The following is a 22,163-nucleotide window of genomic DNA, read 5'->3' on the forward strand; positions in this document are numbered from 1 at the left end:
GAGAGCTTCATCTAGTTAATTACCAGAGCCAGTTTTTTTGCTGCTTGTTTTAATATACAGTAGTTATGGGTGGGACTATACAGTGAATTAATACTGAAGTCCAAACCTCATTTCAATATTAAACTGACAGCAAGCTGTAAATGTTAATTTCCCCTGCCTGTCAGATTACTGTTACTTCTTTTTTTTTTTAGGCTGTAGGTGGATATGTTCCCTATTAGCTATTTCTTTCATGATCATGCATTTCTGCAATATAAATCTAAAATTACATGATGCAAGAATAAAACATTACTGACAGCTTTTTAAGAAATACTGTTAATCATAAAATAGGGTCTTTGACCACAGAGAAAATGCTTTACTGTTCTGCAGAGTGATGGAAGAGAAGAAAATTGTTGCTTCTGAGGATTGCACATATTTGAGTAATTAGTCATTCCACTGTAAAAATGCCTTTGTGCTACCACATAAGAGTAACAGATGTAACCAAATGTGCTAGGTTGCTATATTCTTTAACTGTAAGAATATATATATATATATATATATATATATAAATATATATATATATATATATATATATATATATATATATATATATATAAATATATATATATATATATATATAGCATTGTTGTATAAGTATAACATATACCTAAATATACATTTACATACTGTATATATGCTAAAAGAGTGATATTACTCTGTCAAATCTCACTGACAATGAATACTTTGGGGTGTGCTACTGCTCTATTAGCAAAACGCAACCTGAACTGCAAACATGAAGCTCAATCTGGGAAAAAAAAACATAGCCTCACCCTCTCCAAAAAATGTGTCTTCTCCCAATTAAGCGATTACTATACCAACACAAATCTGGCTTTCGCCCAAAACACTCCACAGTAACTACCCTCCTAAACATTTGCAATGAGATTCAGTGTGGAATGGAACTGGAACAATTTACTGGTGCAATATTACTAGATTTGGCAAAGACTTTTGATACTGTTAATCATGTTATATTGCTAAACAAACTCCAGAGCTCTGGCATAGGGAAGCATGCTTTAAACTGGTTTTACGCCTACCTATCAGGTAGATCCCAACATGTGTCTATCTCAGGTTCTAATTCCAACCCTTTGGATATCATCTGCGGTGTCCCACAAGGCTCTATTCTGGGGCCCCTACTCTTTTCAGTCCATCAATGATCTCATCTGCTTGTAACGGAGCTTCAATGCAAATTTATGCAGATGACACAATCTTACAGTATACAGTATGCACACAGTGCTAGCCTTTTTGACCTTGGAAACATACTTCAATCGAATTTTTCAAGAGCTGAAAACTGGATGTCCCAAATCAAACTGTTTTTAAACACTGGCAAGACTGTAAGAATGGTATTTGGGACCATGGCTGCATTTCTAAAGCTACCAATGACAGAGCTTCAGATCAGAACCAGCTCTAATAACATCCTGGCCCCTGTCACTGGTTCTAAATATCTGGGCATATGGTTTGACTCCCATTTATCATTTAGGTTGCACATTGATACCCTGACATCCAAAACCTATGCCAAACTAGGTGTACTTTATAGAAACAAATCCTCCTTAAACCAGCTTATCAGAAAGCGCATTGCATAGCAGATACAGTACTAATGGCAATTTAGACTATGGGGACAGTATCTGCTACAGCACCCCAAACTCACCTTAGCACCCTCTAGACACCCTCTAAAACTCAATTTGGTGCTTTGTCCTCCAATGTAAATATAACACACATCTCTGCGACATTCTCAAAAAAAATAGATTAGCCATCACTTGAGTCTAAGCGCAAAGTTATGTTTTCCTGTCTTGCCTTCAAAAACTATCTGAACAAGTTAGGTGCTACCACACGCAGCACTCATCACCTGAAATCTGACTCCAAAAGACTGTTCACCGTCTCAACGTTCAACAAAGAATCCATCCGCTCCTCCGGTTGAAGCAGCAATAGCGCTTGTGAAACGCGTAAAGTGTACAAGCTGCAGACAAAAGGAGAGAGGATCTGAGAGGATCAGCTGGGCAGGGCTATCCTCTTACACAGACACACACGCAGGCGAGGTGACACAGTGATGTCATCAGACTTCGCCTCAGACAGGAAACGGCACACCAAGTGAAGTGGAGGAAAGCTAGCACCGGAGGGTGAGGGACCCCCAACACAGCACAGAGGGACGCCTCAGGAGCAGACCACTACCAGGCAGGACTTCCATCAATACAAGTGGAGGCTTGGAATTCCTTAAACCCACAAGCCTGTGGAGGACTTAAAGAGCCCAGGGACCTTCATTGCTGACTAAACTATTCATGCAGAGAAGCATCTTTTAGACACCCTCTCTGAGTGCATTTACTGTACCATTGCTTTTTAATTAGGTTAAGTGTTTTTATTTGTTTTTAAAGTTTGGCTATTTTATGATGCTGCTGTTCTCCTATGCGCTTCTATCACAATATACAGGTACTTATTTGAGAAGACTCCGGGATTACATCCATCAAGAAGCAGCAAGCAGACAGCAAGAGTCACTATACCTTCTCACATTTGGACTGCATTGATATATAATTAATTCTATAACCACTGGAGCACATTGCAAGTTTCTATATAGATATAGATAGATGTAGAGTTATCTGACCGCTACAGAACGGTATTGTCTATTCATTTTTGATTATTAAGCTTGGCTAACAAGGTACAGATACCTCTACATATAAATATATATATTTGTATAGCGCCATCCATGAACATAACGATTCACAGTGGTAAAGTATCAATTGAAGGAGACCAAGTAAATTAAATCAACAGGAGATTAAAGATGGGAATGAGCATATTTGAAAGAAACAAGATAATCTTTGAAGTGAACTGGGCCTTAAGAGAACAGTTTTTTTTACCAGTGTGCTCGCGTATGGATGTGAAACTTCAACCCAATATGTAAAGATAATTTGGATGCTTCAGACAACTCCATGTCTCCAGGTATACTGCTGCGGCCGAGTTTATTCGAGCATTTGCCCGTTCCCGGCCGCAGCAGTAACCTGGCGCGCGCCGGAGGGTGCCGGGCGCACGCCGAAGCAGCGGAGGCGCTCTCCCTCCCGCTGCCGGGTCCGCCGGGTCCCCCGGAACCCCCTGCCGCCGTCCCCCACATCGCGGGACACCAGGGCTCCCTCGGGGAGCCCTGGACGCGCGTGCAGGGGGCGCAGGCACCCGATGACGCGTGACCGCGCATCGGTGATGCGCGGCACGCTGAGGGAGTGCGGCTAGCACGCCGGGGCATCCCCCGGCTTGCGGAGCTAGCCGTGCTTCAATAAAACGTGTCGCCAGTGTATGGAGAAATGTATGCTGGTTATTACCTGAGGAGACAGGAAAGATAATAAATGGGTTCAGAAGAAAACAAAAGCTTGTGGCATAATCACAAGGGTAAATAAATTAAAATGGCAAGTAAAACTGTCATGTGGCCTACATTATAAGAAATGTGATTAATAACTTGAGGCTCTCACACCCACCTTCAAAAACACGTGACGCAACACCTGTGCACAAAAAGAGGCACATCTGAGATAAATGGGGTGTGTATATATATATATATATATATATATATATATATATATATATATATATATATGAATAGGAGTTCCTGTCCTGATTTTCCTTTTTTTTTACTTTTTGCACAGTATGCACCCTTCCTTTACCTTGATTTTATATTCTTTTTTCTGTGTGCCCTGTTTCTGATGTTATATATGTGTAATTACATGGGTCATTTAAATATACTTTATGCACCACCTTGACAATGGTCCCATTCGTGGACCGAAACGTTGGTTTTGTGTTTATTTTTTCAATACACTTGTTTGTTCAATTCTGGAGTGCTGCCTGCTGATTTCGTTTCCAAACGGTATCGTTATTCTTCATTATAGGAACTGCACTTACACCAGTGACTATTATTACGGAGTGCCTTTTGTTCTTTTTCTATGATATATATATATATATATATATATATATATATATATATATATATATAATGTAGCACTTGGGACTCTAGTAAGATAGGGCTCTCTCTCTCATACGACTACAAATACACTATATCTTTAGATATGTTTATATCTAAGAGGGGAGATTACAATCAAAGAATATCTAGAATAAGATTTATGGAAAGTGCTTTAGAAAATATGTAATCTATATTTAATGCTTGTAAATGTAAATACTGTTTTATTCTATTTCTCCCCAGAGCTACAATGATCCTGTTGATGTTAAGACCTCTCAGTCATCTCAGATGATGAATTCAAAACAACCAGTGTTTCATGGGCCCACACAGGTACATTCCGCACTGTATCTCACCTCACCTTACCACCAACAATCAGCAATGAGTCCTCATTTATCTGCCATGCACCCCAGTATCAACAGAAACATAGCTCCTAAGCCCAACAACCAAATGCCAGTGACTGTTTCTCTAGCAAGCATGGCTGTGTCTCCACCCCCATCTCTTCAGATAAGCCCACCTCATCACCAGCATCTGCACATGCAGCAACACCAACCAATGTCAATGCAGCAGTCCATTGGAAACCAGCTACAAATGCAGGGCCAGACGGCTTTACATTCACAAGCAATGCAGCAGGTTGGTCCCGTTTTAATGAAAAAATTTTGCCTCTTTCTTATTAGAATAAATAATATTTAACACAGATTATAATTTTTTTTTTAACTAAATGTACATTTTAGTTGGTTAGTGCTTAAAACATGCGTATGATGGCATCCCTGTTGTTTCACCTGTTTATCCTAGTTTGTGGGTGTGAAGCAGATTGGAGCTCCATATCTCCAAATTGTAAATGCCCAAGAAATTACATTTTTTCCAACTATGTACTGTACATGTAGCAGACAAACACCTCAAAACATAAGATCATATATGCAAACATTTCAGCCTGCTTACAGTGGTTTCATGTTTGAACTCCTTTTTTTATAGCTCTGTAATTGCCACCAAAATCTTCAAAGAACCAGCTTGTGTTTTTCACCTGTTTTTGAGAACTCTTCTCTGTTCTCCAGTTTTAGGGTTCTAAGTCCATCCTTCTCTAAAAATAAATATCTGTTATTTCTGCACTACTTTTCCATTGTGCCTAGATCATCTCACCATCTCTTGAGGACGATCAGACTTGGTCTATTACATTATTACATCTTTTTGCAAAATATGTATCACCTATGAGACAAAAATATGTTTGTTTACTCTAATTGGTAGAACCCTCGTTTATTTTCTAATTCTCAGCATATCACACAAATAAGGGGGGGGGGCTCTGCCTTGCTTCTTATTAAGATACATCTTATTAACTAGCCTATTTAGGTATTGGAGATGTTTTACTTGACTGTATGTTTGTTCAGTCTTCTCATTTCTTTTACATATAGTACTGTTGTCTTAATTTCTGGGGGGAAAATCTGGCTGTGCATGATAGAGATTTTATCATTTTTCACAGTTTGGGGGATATAAAATTGATAGTATTTTGAAAATTGTGTGCTGTGACTACCGTCTCTCTTTCTCATTGATTATTATCTTTATTTTTCGGAGCCAGCAGGTTGGTAGTCTAAATCTGACACCTAGAGCTGGAATGATATTTTAGGAGTGCAAAGTATAAATATTTTTCTCTAGTAACTGATTTTTCAGCTGTACAATATTCTCTTTCTTTCAAGCTACATATTTTCTTCTTGTAAGTAGAAGAAGCAGAAGTAGTATATTATATTACTAGTGGATGGATCTAATAGAATTTGAACAACACCTCAGAAACATGTGGGATACATAATAAAGTAGTTTGAATTTGAACCTTTAACTAGCTATCATTAGTAATATTTTGCTAAAGCTGTGGTAAAAACTGTGTTCACATCATTATACCACCCTTTCTTCCAAGTCTTGGAAAAATCTGAAATGTATCTTAAACAAATATACTATTAGAAATCAGGCAGATATGATAATATATATGTTCTTATGATGCCTGAAAGAGCACAGAACTACAGTTGTTAAAACATAACATAGTATGACTGAAAATAGTATATGTTCAGATTAAGACATTTATCTTTTTTTTTAACTACCTAAAAATGTCACTTGTCACAGGATGGTGTGTGCTAGGCTTATTAGTTATTACTAATAACTAATAACTATTTAGGCTTATTAGTATCTACGGTACTTCAACTGTATAGTTCTAAAGAGGTTTACTTTTTCAGTGAATGGAACCTCCACTAATAATAAAATATCCATACAACATAGGAACATTATTATCTTTACTTTCTGAGACACCTGGTTCATAAACAAAATATATTCACATTTGTTTCATTTTTATTGGTCACAAAGTGCAGAAAAATGATTGTACATAATTTTACTACATAAAGAAAACAACATACATACATATAAAAGGCAACTTTTTACTGGAGTTAATTATTGTTGCAACCTGTAAAATTCACAAGAACACTAATGGGCCTATGTATAAAGGCATCTACTGTATATAGCAAAATCAGTGTTTCATTTTATGTCTCAAAAAGGGTCTTTCCTCCTGGGACCAAAGTGAACTAATGCCATGTTAAAAGCAGAAATACTACTTTCCAGCAGTTTACAGCTCAAACTGCTGGGAACATTTGCAACAAATTATCCCAAACAGGAAAGTGCTGCAAAAATCTTGCAATGCTGGGGAGGTGGGCTAAAACCTGTTATAGAAATCAAAGGATGCTTTAAAACTCATTAAAAATAGCATTAAGAGTTGAAAAGAAACAAAAAAATTTTTTTTTTTAAAAAGCTGTCACTATTATCTAATGCTACAGAACTGATTAATTTGAAAAGAACATATAAGATTTCACATGTTTTGCTGCTTTAAGGGGTTACATATAGGCGATTGTTGCCCTTTTCACCCAAATCTGATAAATATTTTGAAATAATTTTTTACATTTAGTTTACGGTAAGCATAGACTTAGGCCACGCTTATAGTGCCGGTGATGCGACGTCGCCGAAAACAAATACATTGCTGCCGCGTGCGTTTATAGTGCACGCGAGGGCAACAAGCGACGGAGTCGTCGCGAAAACCTGAAGCCGGCAAAATTGGATTTTTCAAGGGCCGTCGCGTCACGGGACGGCCCTTTAACAAATCAAATTGCCGGAATCCCACGACCCTGCCGCCTTGTGAAACATAACTTTCGCCGGTGGCGACGGCGACGGTGACGTCACCCGCTGTGTCGCAGTCGCCAACGACGGCACTATAGGCACGGCCTTAAGAGGGATTTGATTTCCTCTGGTACCCCTTTTTGTCTGATGTCATTGTGTGTTATATGCATTAAAAATTGCACAATCTGTGCCAAACACAGAGCAAATATTTGCGTCTGCTTTAATTTGCCAGCAGCGACATATGTATGAATCTTTCTAATCTTGCTTCTTACATTTGCTGCAGAGACTAACGCCACCTAAACCTGGCGGATTTGTGACAAAGAGGAAAACTGCACCAGTTATATGCACAACTTTTGATACTTTTCATTAAATATTGCTCTGATTTTCTTTTCCCCCAACTCCTCCTATAACTCTTCAAAACGTTCATGGTGCAAGCCACCGAGTAAAAAATAACACAATTTACGCCAGTTTGGAAGCAATGCTCCAATTTGCGACATTTTATATATATATATCCCTCTGTGTGTTCGGCAAGCACTTGCACAGTCAGATCCCCCCTCTTCTTAAACCCTTCACTAATCATTATTGGCTCTCTAATAAGGGCAGACAGCTAGCTTTCACAGGGCCCAGGACTAGAGTTTCCTTCGACAGCCCCAGTGTTGGTGGCCTTGCGATCACCCCCTCCCCTATTTACCCCCCTCTCGCACCCCCTCTTTATCTCACTCCCTCCTTTATTTCTCTCCCCCTTTTCACTCTCCTCCCTCTAATTCCATCCCTCCCCCCATGTATTTCTCTCCCCCTCTGTCTCTTACACCCCTACCTCTCATCCTCTTTCTTTTACACCCGCTCTCCCATTCAATGCTCCCCTCCTTTCACTCAATCCCACTCAATCCCACTACCCACACACACTTTCTCCCCCACAAGAAATTTACCTTGGGAGCAGTCCAGTGCAGCGCAGGTCCTGTGGGTGGTTGCGGAAGTTGGGTCCGACTTCCGGGCATGCCCAGCTTTCGGTGCCGACTGGCTGGGTGTGGTGGCTTGGAGTGAAGGCCGGGATGCAGCTGGTGAGAGCTGGGGCCTGGCAACAAACAGAGGCTCAGCAGTTGGATGCAGAAATACAGCCCAACCTCTGGCCAGACCCAACTTCCAGCACCGGCGAGCCAGGCCCCCTGCAGCCGCTGGGCCAAGGCCAGTTTTCCCAACTCTCCCCCCTGTCAGTGGCCTTGACGGCAGGGTGAGATAAGGTTGGAGAAAACACTTGATTGACAAGCACATCTTATTTAGTGGGCTCTAAAAATTCAGCTAGTATTTAAGTTTCCTACAAAAGGAAAACAGAGACATCTTTGCTATTAGCATTGTTAGAATGGCTTGACGAAGCCAATTAGACTGTTAAATTCTTTTAGAAAAAGGTTATTTTCTGTCCGGCTATGTGCGTTATATGTACCTTTAATGTCAGTGTGATAATGTACCTTGCTCTAATTTTGACCCATGTGCATCAGCTGGTGATTTGGGGTATGGAAATAGAAAGAGGTAGAGGGATTAAGCATGATTTAATTGAATGAAATACAGTATATCAAAATGGGTCTAAGCAAATTTATGTTACCTTGTTACAATTTGATTTTGGTAATAATTTATACACCATATTCTAAATAAATGCAATAAAATGTAATATATCATTTTGATGCTTCACAATACTGTATACAAAAAGTTATTCCACTACTACAATAGTGCTAAACAAACATAAATATCCATTCAGCAGTAATGCGATCAAACATTTCAGAATTATCATTATTTGTATTAATTGTCTAGAACGGGTTGATGCTCTTCCCTTCCTATTCAATGCCATAGAAAACTGCTAAGAAAACAAATATCTGTCATTTTTTAGAACCTCGGGGAAATATTGTATGAAATTACACGGACAGATTTTCAATTTCCTACGGTAATAAACAGATGCTTTCAAATTTGGATGTGATTTAAGAGTTTCAAAAGTTGCATTGAGATTGATGAATAAATCAGTTGTGAACAACAACAAAAACAGCAATTGATGTTGGAAATACCACTATTGACAGGCAGGGAATTAAAAAAGTGTACAGGGAAGTGAAAAGACTGGAATCAATGTTCAGTTCTACTGTACCAAAGCCTTTAAGGATTACCTACAGTGGCATGACCAAAAAGAAATCTAAAGAGCACCAAATTCATCTTTTATCAACTTCCCAATTTTTATTTTCCGGGCTAGCACAAGAAGATGAAGTTGATAATTCTAGGCAGGATCGAAAACGGTTGGTGATTTTCTCATGAGACTCACAATGCAAAACATCCAAAAGATGTAATTGGACCTCCAAGCACTTCTTGTACGTGCTTTTGTTCTATTTTTAATATTTGATCATTACTTGTTATGGTTGCATTGCATTGGAAGTTGATGACATGCAGAGACCAAAGCAGACCCGATGTCCAATGGCATAGACCAAAGATGGCGAATCATTTTAGGGCCACGTGCCAAAACGCATTAAAAAAAATCATAAAACTTTTTGTGTATCCAAAACTTTTATTGTATTTTACATTGTACATAAAATGAACATAATAGGAGGCGCTTGCGCGACGGCCAAGGGTATGGATGTCTAAGTAGTTAGCTCCGTGCCGCGCTTACAGTAAACAATATAAAAAACACCCCGAAAATAAAGAATTACTTCTAAAACAGCTAAGAAGCACTAAATAAACACACAGGGATGGCCCTGAAAAAACCAGCAAGCCAGAAGAAACCAAAACTGGCGGATGTCAGAAACTACTTTGGTGGAGCAGGATCGGGCGGCATGGCAGAGGAAATGGCGCCGGCTTCAAACCCCGACAGTGACACTGAACAAGAAGGAGAGGAGGAGGGGGTCAGCAATCAATCCCTTTTACCTGTGCGGAGATGTGATTTTGAGAGACTGTACTAAAGTCCCTCTTGCAGGCTGAGATTAAGGAAGTTAAGAGAGAGGTCAGTAAGCTGGGGACAAGAACGGATGATCTGGAGAACAAAGTAGATCAAACTATAAAGGTGGTAAAGAAAATAGAGAAGAGGTCGGGAGACTTACAGCGGCAGATTGATGAACTGAAAGAATGCCAGGAGGATGCGGAGAACCGCGAACGGCGGAATAACATCCGAATAAGAGGGATCTCTGAGGAGGTGGGAGACTGTGAAGAGTTTGTCGCGCGCTGGCTGGAATCCCTGCTGCCAGAATGCAATAAGGAGGCTCTGGCCATGGACCGCTGCCATAGAGCTCTCCGCTCCCAGCCTATGCAAACCAAGAAGCCCCGGGACATTATCATCCGGCTGCACTACTATACCACCAGGGAGGCAGTATTACGACAAACAAGGGCCCTACCAACGGTGGAGTTCCACGGCAGCAAAATGCTGATCTTCCAAGATCTGTCCCCTGTTACACTAATCAGGTGCCGTAGCCTACTACCGATTACAAAGGCCCTGTGGGACCAGAACGTAAGGTACAGATGGACCTTCCTGTTTGGTCTGATGGTGGCGAGGAACGGGAGGCCAATCACAATGAAAGACCCAGCGGAGGGGCCGGCATTTCTGGCCAAGTTGGGCCTGAAGGGTCCCCCAGCAAGGCAGGCAGAGGCGGAAGAGGCATTGGAGCCTGAATGGAGCGGAGGTGCGGGCTCGTCCAAAACTAAAGGAGGCAAGAAGTGAAGGACTAACATAGCCGCACTGGCTGGGCCCACAGTTATTAAAAGTTGTTCAGTTTAACAAAAACGTTGCCTCGCCTGTTGTATCTATGGGTTTGCCGGAGCGAGAAGAAAAGTAACTTGCAAGGCCCCTGTAAATGGGTTACAGTGGAAATGCAGCCCTCAGATGAGCCGCGAAGAATTCCAACGGATCTACGGGTTCTTGACAGTCCCTGTAAAAAAATAGGTAAAACTTACCTTTGCTCTCCGGTTTGGACGTTGGAGGAAGATGGCGGACGAGATGGCGCCCCACTGGAACCAGCCTGAGCCATAGAACCCGGAAGAGGTGAAAAGGCGGGAGGAGAGTGCGCGTTCCAGCCTCCTCGCGGCAGAAGCAGGTCCAAAATGGCGGATGCCGGAAACCGGAAGTCGTCATAACCGGTGGACAAATGGAGGACGCCATCTTGGATGGGGCAGACTTGGTCATCAGCACACAGGGACGCATCAGAGAGTGACGCCGAGGAACAGAAGGCCCCCTACAGGCGGCAAAAAATCTGCCGGACAAAGTGAAAGATGCGGCATTGGGAAGATAAGAGGATAGGGGGGGGGGAAGAGGGACAGAAGGGTAAGGTGGGAGGAAAGAAGGATGAAAAGGCGGGAAGGGGGAACGGAACAGAAAAAGGTGGGACAGGAGACTATGAGGCGAGAGGTAAGATGCAGAAGGGGAAGAAGGGAGGACAGAGTGAATGAGAGGGGGTAGGGGACAGAAAGGAGATAGAGGGGAGCCTGGAAGGGGGTACGTAGGGGGAGGTGGGAGGCGACACATTTAATAAAACACCAGAAGAAGCTTGGAGAGTAGGCTTTCGGTAGATAACAGGGCGCATGAGGCAGCAAGGTTCTTGAAAGTTAATACAGGCAAGTCGAGGCGAATAAAGTTTAGCTTACAAAGTTAGAAGGGTGAAGATAGAGCGCGGAAATGGAGTAGTGTAGGAGACACATACCCCGGGATTGGCATGGTTCTCAGTTGGGGCCTGGGGTGGAGGGACCCCCTGGATCCCGATAAAGTCCTTTGGGGATAAACGAGGGTTGTGGGCAGGACACCACGAGAGTCATCACCCCAAAGGCGCTGGACTTGGCTACAGGACGGGGAGGCCCTGTAGCCGACGACAAGTTATCATTGTTTTTCATGTATATGTATTCATGTTTTGTTTTCCCCTTTGTTTTCCCTACCGGTTTTTCCTCCTGTGTCACATACCGTCGTACCCCATCCCCCCCCCCCCCTATCCGGGAGAGCGAGGAAGGTGACAACAAAGATGGAGAAGTTGGAGTCGGGAACAGAACACCTGAAAAGGGCAGAGCAGCCGTGTAATACACCGATAGAGACAGGGCACGAATAAAGCAAGATGAATAAAGAGATCAGGTGCATATCACATAATGTCAAAGGCTTCAATAGCCCAGCTAAACATAAGTTGGCCCTTAAAGATTACAAACGTCACAAGGTAGACATTATTTTTCTCCAAGAGACCCACTTCTCCACGGCTAGTTTCCCAAAGTTTTTAGATAAGGACTTTAAAACAGTATACTTAGCATCAGCGAAAGAAAAGAAGAGAGGGGTAGCCATAGCAATACATAACAGAATAGCATTTCAGGTAGATAAGAAACTGACAGATAAGGAGAGACGATTCCTTATTCTTGTAGGATCCATACAGGGTCAGCCTCTCACACTGGCGTCAATATACGCACCTTGTGAGCCAGCTTCAGAGTTTTTTTCCCTTTTTTTCTGGAAATTACGTAAGGAAGCAAAGGGAAACATGATTGTAGCAGGGGACCTGAACAAGACATTAAACCCTAACTTAGACCGGTATCTAACCTACCCCTCAGACAGGACATACTAAACATCACCCAAGGATTACGAGACTGGCAGCTAGTGGATATATGGAGAGAGCAACACCTAACGGTTAAAGACTTTACCTTTTTCTCCCACCCCCATAACCGCTACAGTCGGATAGATTACTTCCTTGTATCCAATAGACTGGTCCCAGTGGTCTCCCACACGTGGATACACGGCATTTCGTGGTCTGACCACGCACCTATAGAGCTGCGGTGCACACTAAATTTGCTAGACAGGCTGGAGCGGGTTGGAGATTAAATGAGCTGTTATTAAAAATCCCGAACATTGAGAGGGAGGTGGGAGAGAAGATCAAGGAATACTTCTCAGAGAACGAGGGTAGTGTGTCATCACACTCCACGTTGTGGGACGCCCATAAGGCTACCCTCAGTGGGTCTCTCATGTGTCTAGCTGCTAGACGCAGGAGAGAGCAAGAGAGGCAGACTAAGGAGCTACAGGAGAAATTGGCATCCCTCACAGCAATACATAAAACCTCAAACGAGACTCTACCCTGAAAGAAATATTAGATATCAAACATCAGTTAAACATACGACTAGCCTCCCAGGCTGAAAAGGAGCTGAGTTGGACTAAACGCAGGTTTTTCGAGAAGGCGAACAAGCCGGACAACCTCCTGGCCAATAAACTTAGAAACAAAATACCAAACTACCAGATTCAATCTATTCGCATGCAGGGGGGGAACTTACCTCGAATCCTAAGTGGATCGTAGAGGAATTTAAATCCTACTATGAGGCGCTATACGATGGAGGTAAGGTCACACACAATCAAAAAACAAGGGACAATCTGCGGGAATTCTTAAAAGGGGCGAAATTGCCGACATTGAACAGGGTGGAAGGAGAGGCCCTACAGAAAGACTTCTCTTTAGAAGAGTTAACGGAAGTTGTAAAGTCCCTTAAGCCAGCCAAGGCACCCGGCCCAGATGGCTTCTCAAACCTATATTACAAAAAATATCTGAAAATACTAGCCCCGCATATGTTAAAACTCTTTAATTCGATCTTGCTAGGGGCCTCGTTCCCAGCACAGATGCTTCAGGCGTCTATCTCCCTGATCCATAAACCTGGAAAGGACCCGGCAGACTGTAAGAGCTACCGGCCCATCTCTTTAATCAATACCAACATAAAAAATTTCTCCAAGCTTATAGCTAATAGAGTGGGTAACGTCCTCCCCAGGTTAATTCATCCAGATCAGGTAGGGTTCATCGGAGGAAGGCAAGCAGCAGACAATACCAGACGAATAATCGATTTGATTGATTTAGCGCAAAAACAAAATATTCCGTCAATGGTATTAAGTCTGGATGCGGAAAAAGCCTTCCATAGGATCGATTGGCCCTATTTGAGGGGGACGCTGGAGGCATTTGGCTTTGAGGGACGTCTCTTGGGAGCCATTATGGCATTGTACGAGGGGCCAACGGCGAGGGTGCGGCATCAGGGTTTCCCATCAGATCAATTCCAAATTCGCAGTGGCACGAGACAAGGTTGCCCGCTGTCCCCTTGTTGTTCGCCCAATGTATTGAACCCTTGCCGGTGCATTTGAGATTATGCCCGGATGTATCGGGAATATCATTAAAAGAGCAGACACACAAAGTGGCACTGTACGCGGATGATGTGATCCTGACATTGTCCAACCCTCTGACCTCCCTGCCCAATGTTTTTGAAATCCTTGGGAACTTTAATCAAATTTCAGGGTTTAAAATTAATCAGGCCAAGTCGGAAGCCCTCAACATAAATTTATCTAAACCAGTAGAAAAGCTAATTGGACTAAACTTTAACTTTAAATGGCAACTCTCCATGATCAAATACCTAGGGGTGTATATAACAAAGGATTTCAAAACATTGTATAAGGCAAATTATCCCAGATTGTTTAAGACTCTGAGAGAGGATCTTAGGAGATGAGCAGAGTATGGCATCTCTTGGATCGGAAGAATTCACAGTGTGAAAATGAATCTCCTTCCAAAGGTGTTATACCTTTTCCAGGCCCTCCCGATCCTCCTGCTGAAAGATGATATCCTCTCGCTGCAGTCTAAGATAACGAAGTTTATCTGGAATAAAAAGGCCCAAGAATAAAAAAAGACATCTTGAGGAGGCCGACCTCGAGAGGAGGGTCGGGGGTGCCTTGCTTTCTCGCCTATTACGAAGCAGCCCAATTGAGCCAAATTATTCAGTGACATGCGGATCCGTCCCTTTGGAGATGGGTGGCATTGGAAAAAGAATGGTGCGCACTCATAGAGATGCAGAATCTAATTTGGTTACCCAAAGAAAGCTGGTCCAGAAATCAGACACCGCTGCAGGCCATTTCAAGCTCCTTGAAGATATGGGAGGCTACCAAATTCAGATGTTCTCTCACAACATTAAACTCCTTAATGACACCTGTGTGGGGTAACCCTGACTTTGCTCCAGGTCTGGATAGTGCTCATTTCTCAAAGTGGATTCAGTCAGGGTATTTACGACTAAAAGATCTGGAGGGTAGAAAATTTGTCAAAACCTTTGACCATATCAAATTTTTTAGATACCTCCAGATCAGGGCATTCTATAACAAAGCCCCAATTCGGCCCCACAGAACAAATTTTGAGCAGCTGTGTTCAAGAGGAACGGACACGAGGGGACTAACCTCTAGAATGTACAGGGAAGTGATCTGCCCCGAGACGGAGGACGAACCCAGACTTAGCTATATGAGACAGTGGGAAGTGGATTTAGGGGAGACATTAGAGGACTAAGACTGGGACAGGATCCTGCAAGCAGCAGCCAAAAGCTCTATCTGTACCACGTTAAAGGAGAACGCATACAAAGTCCTGATGCGCTGGTACTATACCCCAATAAAATTGTCTAAATTTGTCAGAGGCTATTCACTGCTCTTTCCCAAGCAGTGCGGGGAAAGGGTTGACTTGCACCACATGCTGTGGTCTAGCACAAAGGTGGTTCCGATTTGGGCGGAAATTAGAGAGTGGTTGCAAAGGTTGATAGGTATGGAGATCCCCCTGGACCCATGGTTGTTCTTGCTGGGCAGGCGGATCCGGGGGCTATCGAACGCAACTCATAAATTGATAACACATTTTGCAACCGCCACCAGATGCGAGATCGCAGCATTGTGGAAGCAAAAGGATATACCAATTTTACCCAAAATCAGGAATAGAATTTGGTTTGTTTGCCGGATGGAACAGTTGACAAGTTTGGTTAACGACACCGGCTCAAATTTTCTATAAGTCTGGTCGCCTTGGCTGGCCCAGACAGACATCCCAGGTGTAGACAGTACCACAGTTTTGCAATGATAGTTAGAAATGCGTTATCCGGTAACCAAATTGATCCACGACTACATAACGACAGTAGGAACTAGAGGCACACGGGAGCCCAGAGATTCGGGGACACCCCTAGCGGTTGAGCCAAGGAATCACAATTCGCCAGAAATTATGAGGCCGCCAGGAAGGCAGGAAAGGAGAGCTGCTGCCCCCCACCTATCGACGAGATCGTCCCCCCCGCATCCCCATCCCCCCCCCCCCGCCCTCCCCCCCAACCTGATACCTTGAAGTCACGTCCTCCTGTTTGTCCAGTTTGTCATGTTTGTTAGTTTCATTGTATTTGAAATAAGGAATTGGTGTTTTTGCGATAGCCAATGGATTGTGTTACCATGTATGTACTTTATCACCAAAAAAAATCAAAGATATAAAAAAAAAAATGAACATAATATAAAATGCAATATTTGATACTATTTTATTTGTGTGAAATTTGTTGCTGAATCTGTGATAGTTTTTAATATTAGATTGATGGATGCATATTCACATTTAAAATGTCTTGGTTATTATAATGGTCCTCTCTCTGCCTTGTAACACTCCATGGGTTCTAGGTCCTTAGAAAGGATTCCCCAAACAGAAAAGTGGTGGTAAAACAAAGAATAAAAGTGGTTTACTTTATTAACAAAAAGCTAACTACAAACAAAAATTGTCTAAAACCAAAAAACCTATAATGGATTCGTAGACCAAGATAACCTGATGGGAATGGATCCGGACTCTTGGTGTGCTCAAAAAATGCAATGTCTGGAGGCAAGAGAAATGATCCAACTGACATACAGATTAGTTTCTCTGTCAGCGTCTCTCCACAGCACAGTGTGGATGCGTCTCTTGCTGGTCTCTGGGTAATGATATCCCCGACTCCGTCGGGTGAGTCAGATCCCTCTCTGCCCCTTGCTTATCCAACCCTACGCGTTTCGTAGCCAATAAGTTACTTCCTCAGGGATAAAGGGGTGTTGCTGTATTTACAAAGTTAAACACTTGGGGGTGTCAAACAATGTCCCACATATGGTGCGCCAACCCTGGCCTTGACATATAAGTAACACCTCAATACAGTATGTAACACCTTTATGGATAATGGTAGAAATGCATTCACAAACCTATATTGGGTGATTTAAGTCTTAAGCACTGCGAGAATAGGCCATTATGCATTTCTAAGGCTATACAATGCAATGGGATTAGAGGTCATATTGGGTGCAATGTTGCATTGAAAATATGGTATAGTAGAAACAATTACATATGTTTGTGCAAAAATTGACTATGACATTCTTAGACAAATTCCTTTGTTCACAGAACACAGATATTTTCTTCTGTGTAACTAAAAATACTTTTTGATATGATATTATCCATCATTTAGTACTCTTATTGTAATGTGTTTTTACCTCATTGGAAGCATCCATAACTGAATACATTGCCATATTATTCATTTTGCTGCAGTCACTATATATGTGCAGCTATTTTCAATCTTTGTCTCTCCTCAGCAATGTAAATTGGAGTCATTTATTTCTCCTCAGGCTAGAAAAATGGAAGCATAACTCTACCAGATTTTTTTTTTTTTTTACTCTGACCTTGACAAACAAATCTTCCCATGTACGGAAAGGACACTTGCAGTGCATTTGCCTTGTTATTTGACCTAAGGGTTTTTCTTCTCTTTAACAGATTGGTAACACTAGCATTGAAATTTCAGGTAGTGAGGCAATATGCATAATTGCTTTACACATAGATCTTCGTTTTGATTTTAAAAGCAGATAAGATACGTACACAAAGGCAGAACATAATAATGTCTGGAATCATTTTTTACATTAAATCTCATATTTGTATTATTTTGTTGATGATGCTTAGGGTAATATTTTACTAGACAGAATTACTTCTGTCCTAGTGGTCGTAAGATCTGAATGTCACCCAAATTAATCGTTTTACAGCTTGAAAAAAAATCTAGGCAAGCCACTTGATTTTCCTTTATATATTATAAAATGTGATTACTACTTGCTACGCTTTTATCTAAGTGCAAATAACTATTAGAGAGATTTGCTTAATTTTTTGTTGGTTGAAAAAGGAGTGTGAATAAAAAAGAAGCAGATGGTTCCTTTGTGATTGAATGAAGAAAAAGGGTTTTGAGAACAATGCATGAATAGGTGTAGCCTAATGAAACACTCCGCCACCTGCTGCCAGTGTCTTTCAAGACGATTCTGTTGCATATTTTTTTTAATTAACAAGCAATGTATCCTTGAGCTTAATAAATAAATAAAGACTCCTCGGAACAAATATAATGTATGTGTGTTGATTGAATTGTTGCTCGCAAGTCATTGTTGTATCACTTCTACACACAGCTGGATCTTTTTTTATGCAACTTTTTCAACCTTATAAAAGAAAAGCAAAAACAAAATGTTTGTATTTTATTATTTGACAATCGTCTGGTAACGGGATTCAGACCTTAACGTTAAATAACTTGGCCGTTGTGTAGCTGAAACATTTTATTTTATATGTAATGTTGCTGAAAACATTGTGCTTTCTGCATTTATTTTGTGCTGTTGTATCTATTTACACAGCTGTTTTTTTTTTTTTGTTTGTTTAGGGATTTAATCTTCAGTCAGAATATCAGAATCTTATCAACCCAACATCTACAGCTGCCCAAGTTGTTACTCAAGCAATGGAGTATGTTCGTTCAGGTTGCAGGAATCCTCCAGGACAAGCTGTAGAATGGAACAGTGACTACTGCAGTAATGGGTGAGCAGCCAACCGGCGCCCTCTTGTGTCCGATTTCTGTTATTTAATTGTGGAAAGTATTTTGAAAGGAGATTATATCAAGTCTCCCATGACAACAATTGCTGAAAGCGAGTCAGGTGTTAGAGAAACAAAAAGGTAATTATATTATTTCAGGTATAGTAAGCATCAACCTTAATATTAATGTCTAAAAATAAAGGCATATTTGAGGTATATAGATTAGAGACTGTACAGCTTGTCTATTTATAGCAAGGTGCAGTATAATTTACTTTTTCTTATGAAGCAATACTTTTGACGAACCATTCACTTCCAAATGTATAAATCCTTTGCTTAATGAAACAAGGCCCAGAAAAATATTGTTTGAACGTTACAGTTATGACTGCAGACCCTCTATTGCCTTCATCCAAGGGCCTCTAAACGCTTTCAAAGATCAGTGGCTTACTACCCACAGCACAGGTACCACTAATTTTGTTGCATAATCCTCCAATATGTAAGTGTTATTTGCAAGTAGAATGCTGTAGATAGAAGATACTTAAAACTTAAGAAGTTAATAAGATAATAAAGTGAACAAAGAATGACAAGAACTGGCCCTGTGGTATACCAAAGATATTACAATTTTTTTTTTAGGAGACTTTAACAGGAGATATTAAATGAATATTTGGGAGATAAGAGTAGAGTAAAATCTTCAACTAATTTGCCATTTCATTTACAGATACATTTCTTTCTTTTTTTTTAACAGGAGCATGCAGAGGGACAAAGCACTGTACCTAACCTGAAAATCTGAGACAAGCAAAAAAACTGCTTTCAGCTGTGGAATGCACGGACAGCTTTCGTCAAGGATGGCATCACGTGATCAGGGCAGTTCTGCATTTTATTAGAAAATACAAGTTGCTAAGCACTTAGGACATTTGAGTTTGTGGGTTACCCACTCTGGGAAAAAAATAGTCTTGCTTCTTTTCTTTTAGTTTCCAAAATTCTATAAACAAACATTGTTGTTTTTATTTTTCCTCCTTACTGAAAGAAAATTGGACCATTCAGATTTTAGGTTGGTTTTGCTGTGAAGTGCTGCCTTAGCAACTGTAGATGTCTTGGATAAAGTCCTGGATTTTCCATTGGTTTTCATAATGGTTGTTTATATAAAACTACTAAAGACTTTTTCAATGGCTTGATGTAGCACTCATAGCAAGGTTGTAAATGGCATCTATGTTCACTCTCCTAGAGTATAAAATGTGAATGTTTTTGTAGCTAAATTGCAATTTGAAACTGGTTCATTCCAGTTGGTTCATTTAAAAAAAAGGGGCAAAATTGGCAAGCATTCATATTTTTACTTGTTTTTTAATGCTTAATAAGTCTATATTTTCAGAACATTTTGGAGAAAATGCTTCTCCCAAAAATTTTATTAAAGAATAATTGGCTTTGTCTCATTTATTGAATGAGAAGGAAAAAAAATACAGTGGGGTATAGGGAAAGCAAACATGTTTATTTTATACTGCATTAAAATGGCTTTTTGTATCACTTGTGTAATTGTTAGTAAATGTCATTATGTCCTTATATGTATAAAACTGCCAAATGCTTACATGTTATTTTACTAGATGCAGAAACAGATTGGAAACAGCTAAATTATAACCTTGATATATGGCTATGTATTATTGTTTCTCCATACTGTGTCTGTATTTAATCTTTTTTTTTATGGAGCCTGTTGCGCCTATTTATGAAATAATAAATCTAGGTGTTTGTAAGTAATTTTCATAGCAATTAAAAAAAAAATCTTTGATGTTTTAACTTTTGCTGGGAAAAAATATGGATTCACTCATGTGAACACATTTCCTTTCTACTGTGACATTAAATAAAACCAAACTTGCATTTTTAAGCCACAAAATAAAACGAAATCAGCACTTTTTTTTTAATTTGCGTTTGTTTGGCCGAGGCAAGCCAGACAAGAAGAATATAGTACAGTACATTTACAACAATGTAGCAACTGTTTGTGTCTATACACTGTGGTAAAGTGATATAAGCCCCAAGAGTAAACAACATAGAAAAGATATGATGCTGCCTCTTAGTTCTCAATCAGTTTTTGGCTGTGGAACTTGGCAAGAGGGTAGTGATAAATTGTTCATATAAGCTCCTATGATCACACGTCAAATCTAGTGAAAGAACCATGAAGCAGGAAAAATGCCCTAGTTGTGCTGTATTTAACATGAATATGAAAAGTCTTTTGACAAATGGGAGAATTCCCTTAGGTCACATATCAGTCAAAATGTATTTCTAAGTGAAAAGCAAATGGAAGAGAAGCAAAAACACCTCTTTTAAGATTAATCATTGCACCTTAAAATGCTCTAAGATGCTTGTATTACAGATGATCCTACAATATTCATTTGATTCAGTTGCTGATATTTAATTTGTTATAATTAAGACATTAAGTAACCTAGCATATATTGAGTATGCTGAAGATACTAGGTCATTCTCCCAAGAGAAAAAAAACAAAGAGAATTTAGACCAAGTGCAATACCTAAGGTAGTACTTTGGTTCATGGGGACTCCTGGAGGATGCAGAATGAGTTGCGGGTGGCAGACACTGCACAGTCGAGAATTGCGCTGTTGTGCAGCTCTAAATGCTGTACCACTGCCTGTCTTTAATGACTACACCAATTATGCAACTTTTAAACCCATCCCTCCTCCCTCCCAGGCTGAGATCGCGAGGAGGAGAGACCAGGGCAGCACAGGGGAGGCATGTGAGGTGGGGAAGAGCAAGCAAGTGCTATTAGAAATGGCTGAAGTAAAAATGGCAAAAGAGAGCTGTTCTGTAAGTAGCTAGGGGGAGAGACTGGACATGAGGAATAGGAGCTTGAGATAGTGAGATAAAAGTGAAAAATAAACAGATACAGAGCGTGGAAAAGAGTGAAAGAAGGAAGCAGTGGAAAAAAGTGAGTAAGAGAGTGAGAAAAAAAAGACAGAGACAGAAAGAGGGAGTGTACACTGGTGCATGCAATCATTAGATAGATCATACATTACATAGATGTAGGGATGGACACATAACTGAAAACAGGCAAATAAAGTATTACACACCAGGAACATTTATTGGCTGTACAAACGAGAGATGACACAACTGAGCGAGACCTAAGGTTTCGGTGAAAGCAATTTCGCAAACAACATTGCTATAATTTGCCCTAAGAAATTGGCATCTGAATTCTTTTGGGATTGGGCCTAGGTTCTGCTAACAGATTTTCATTACTTTATGTGCTGTTGAGCCACCACGAGTAAACCTTTGCTTGGCTTTAAAGTGCAATCCCACATAGTCAGCCAGCTAAATTTCATAGGGGCATCTGAATGGGGAAGTGTTTGGCAATCAAATATTTGGATTAACCTTATGCCCCACCTTGTCCTTATCAGAGTAACAATGAAAGTAAGAAAGGGAGAACTGGCTGTACAAGCACTTGTTGAACCCACAGTGACATTGCACAAAAGAGAGTAACCAGAGGAAATCAAACC

General features: G+C 40.8%; 1 protein-coding gene across 5 annotated transcripts in view; it reads left to right on the plus strand.

Moving 5' to 3' along the window:
* Positions 1-20,567, plus strand: part of TOX (thymocyte selection associated high mobility group box) — a 386,296-nt gene extending 365,729 nt beyond the window's left edge. For 4 of the 5 annotated variants that reach the window (XM_075584054.1, XM_075584058.1, XM_075584055.1 and 1 more), the window contains 3 exons: positions 4,205-4,591; positions 18,527-18,678; positions 19,415-20,567. In XM_075584054.1, the coding sequence (XP_075440169.1) occupies positions 4,205-4,591; positions 18,527-18,678; positions 19,415-19,451 (576 nt within the window). In that variant the 3' untranslated portion in view covers positions 19,452-20,567. The remainder of the gene's footprint in view (positions 1-4,204; positions 4,592-18,526; positions 18,679-19,414) is intronic. The other variant, XM_075584056.1, reaches the window with a different exon arrangement.
* Positions 20,568-22,163: the final 1,596 nt, after the last annotated feature.

The sequence above is a fragment of the Ascaphus truei genome, chromosome 2, assembly GCF_040206685.1.
Source record: "Ascaphus truei isolate aAscTru1 chromosome 2, aAscTru1.hap1, whole genome shotgun sequence".
NCBI classification, from domain to species: Eukaryota; Metazoa; Chordata; class Amphibia; order Anura; family Ascaphidae; genus Ascaphus; species Ascaphus truei.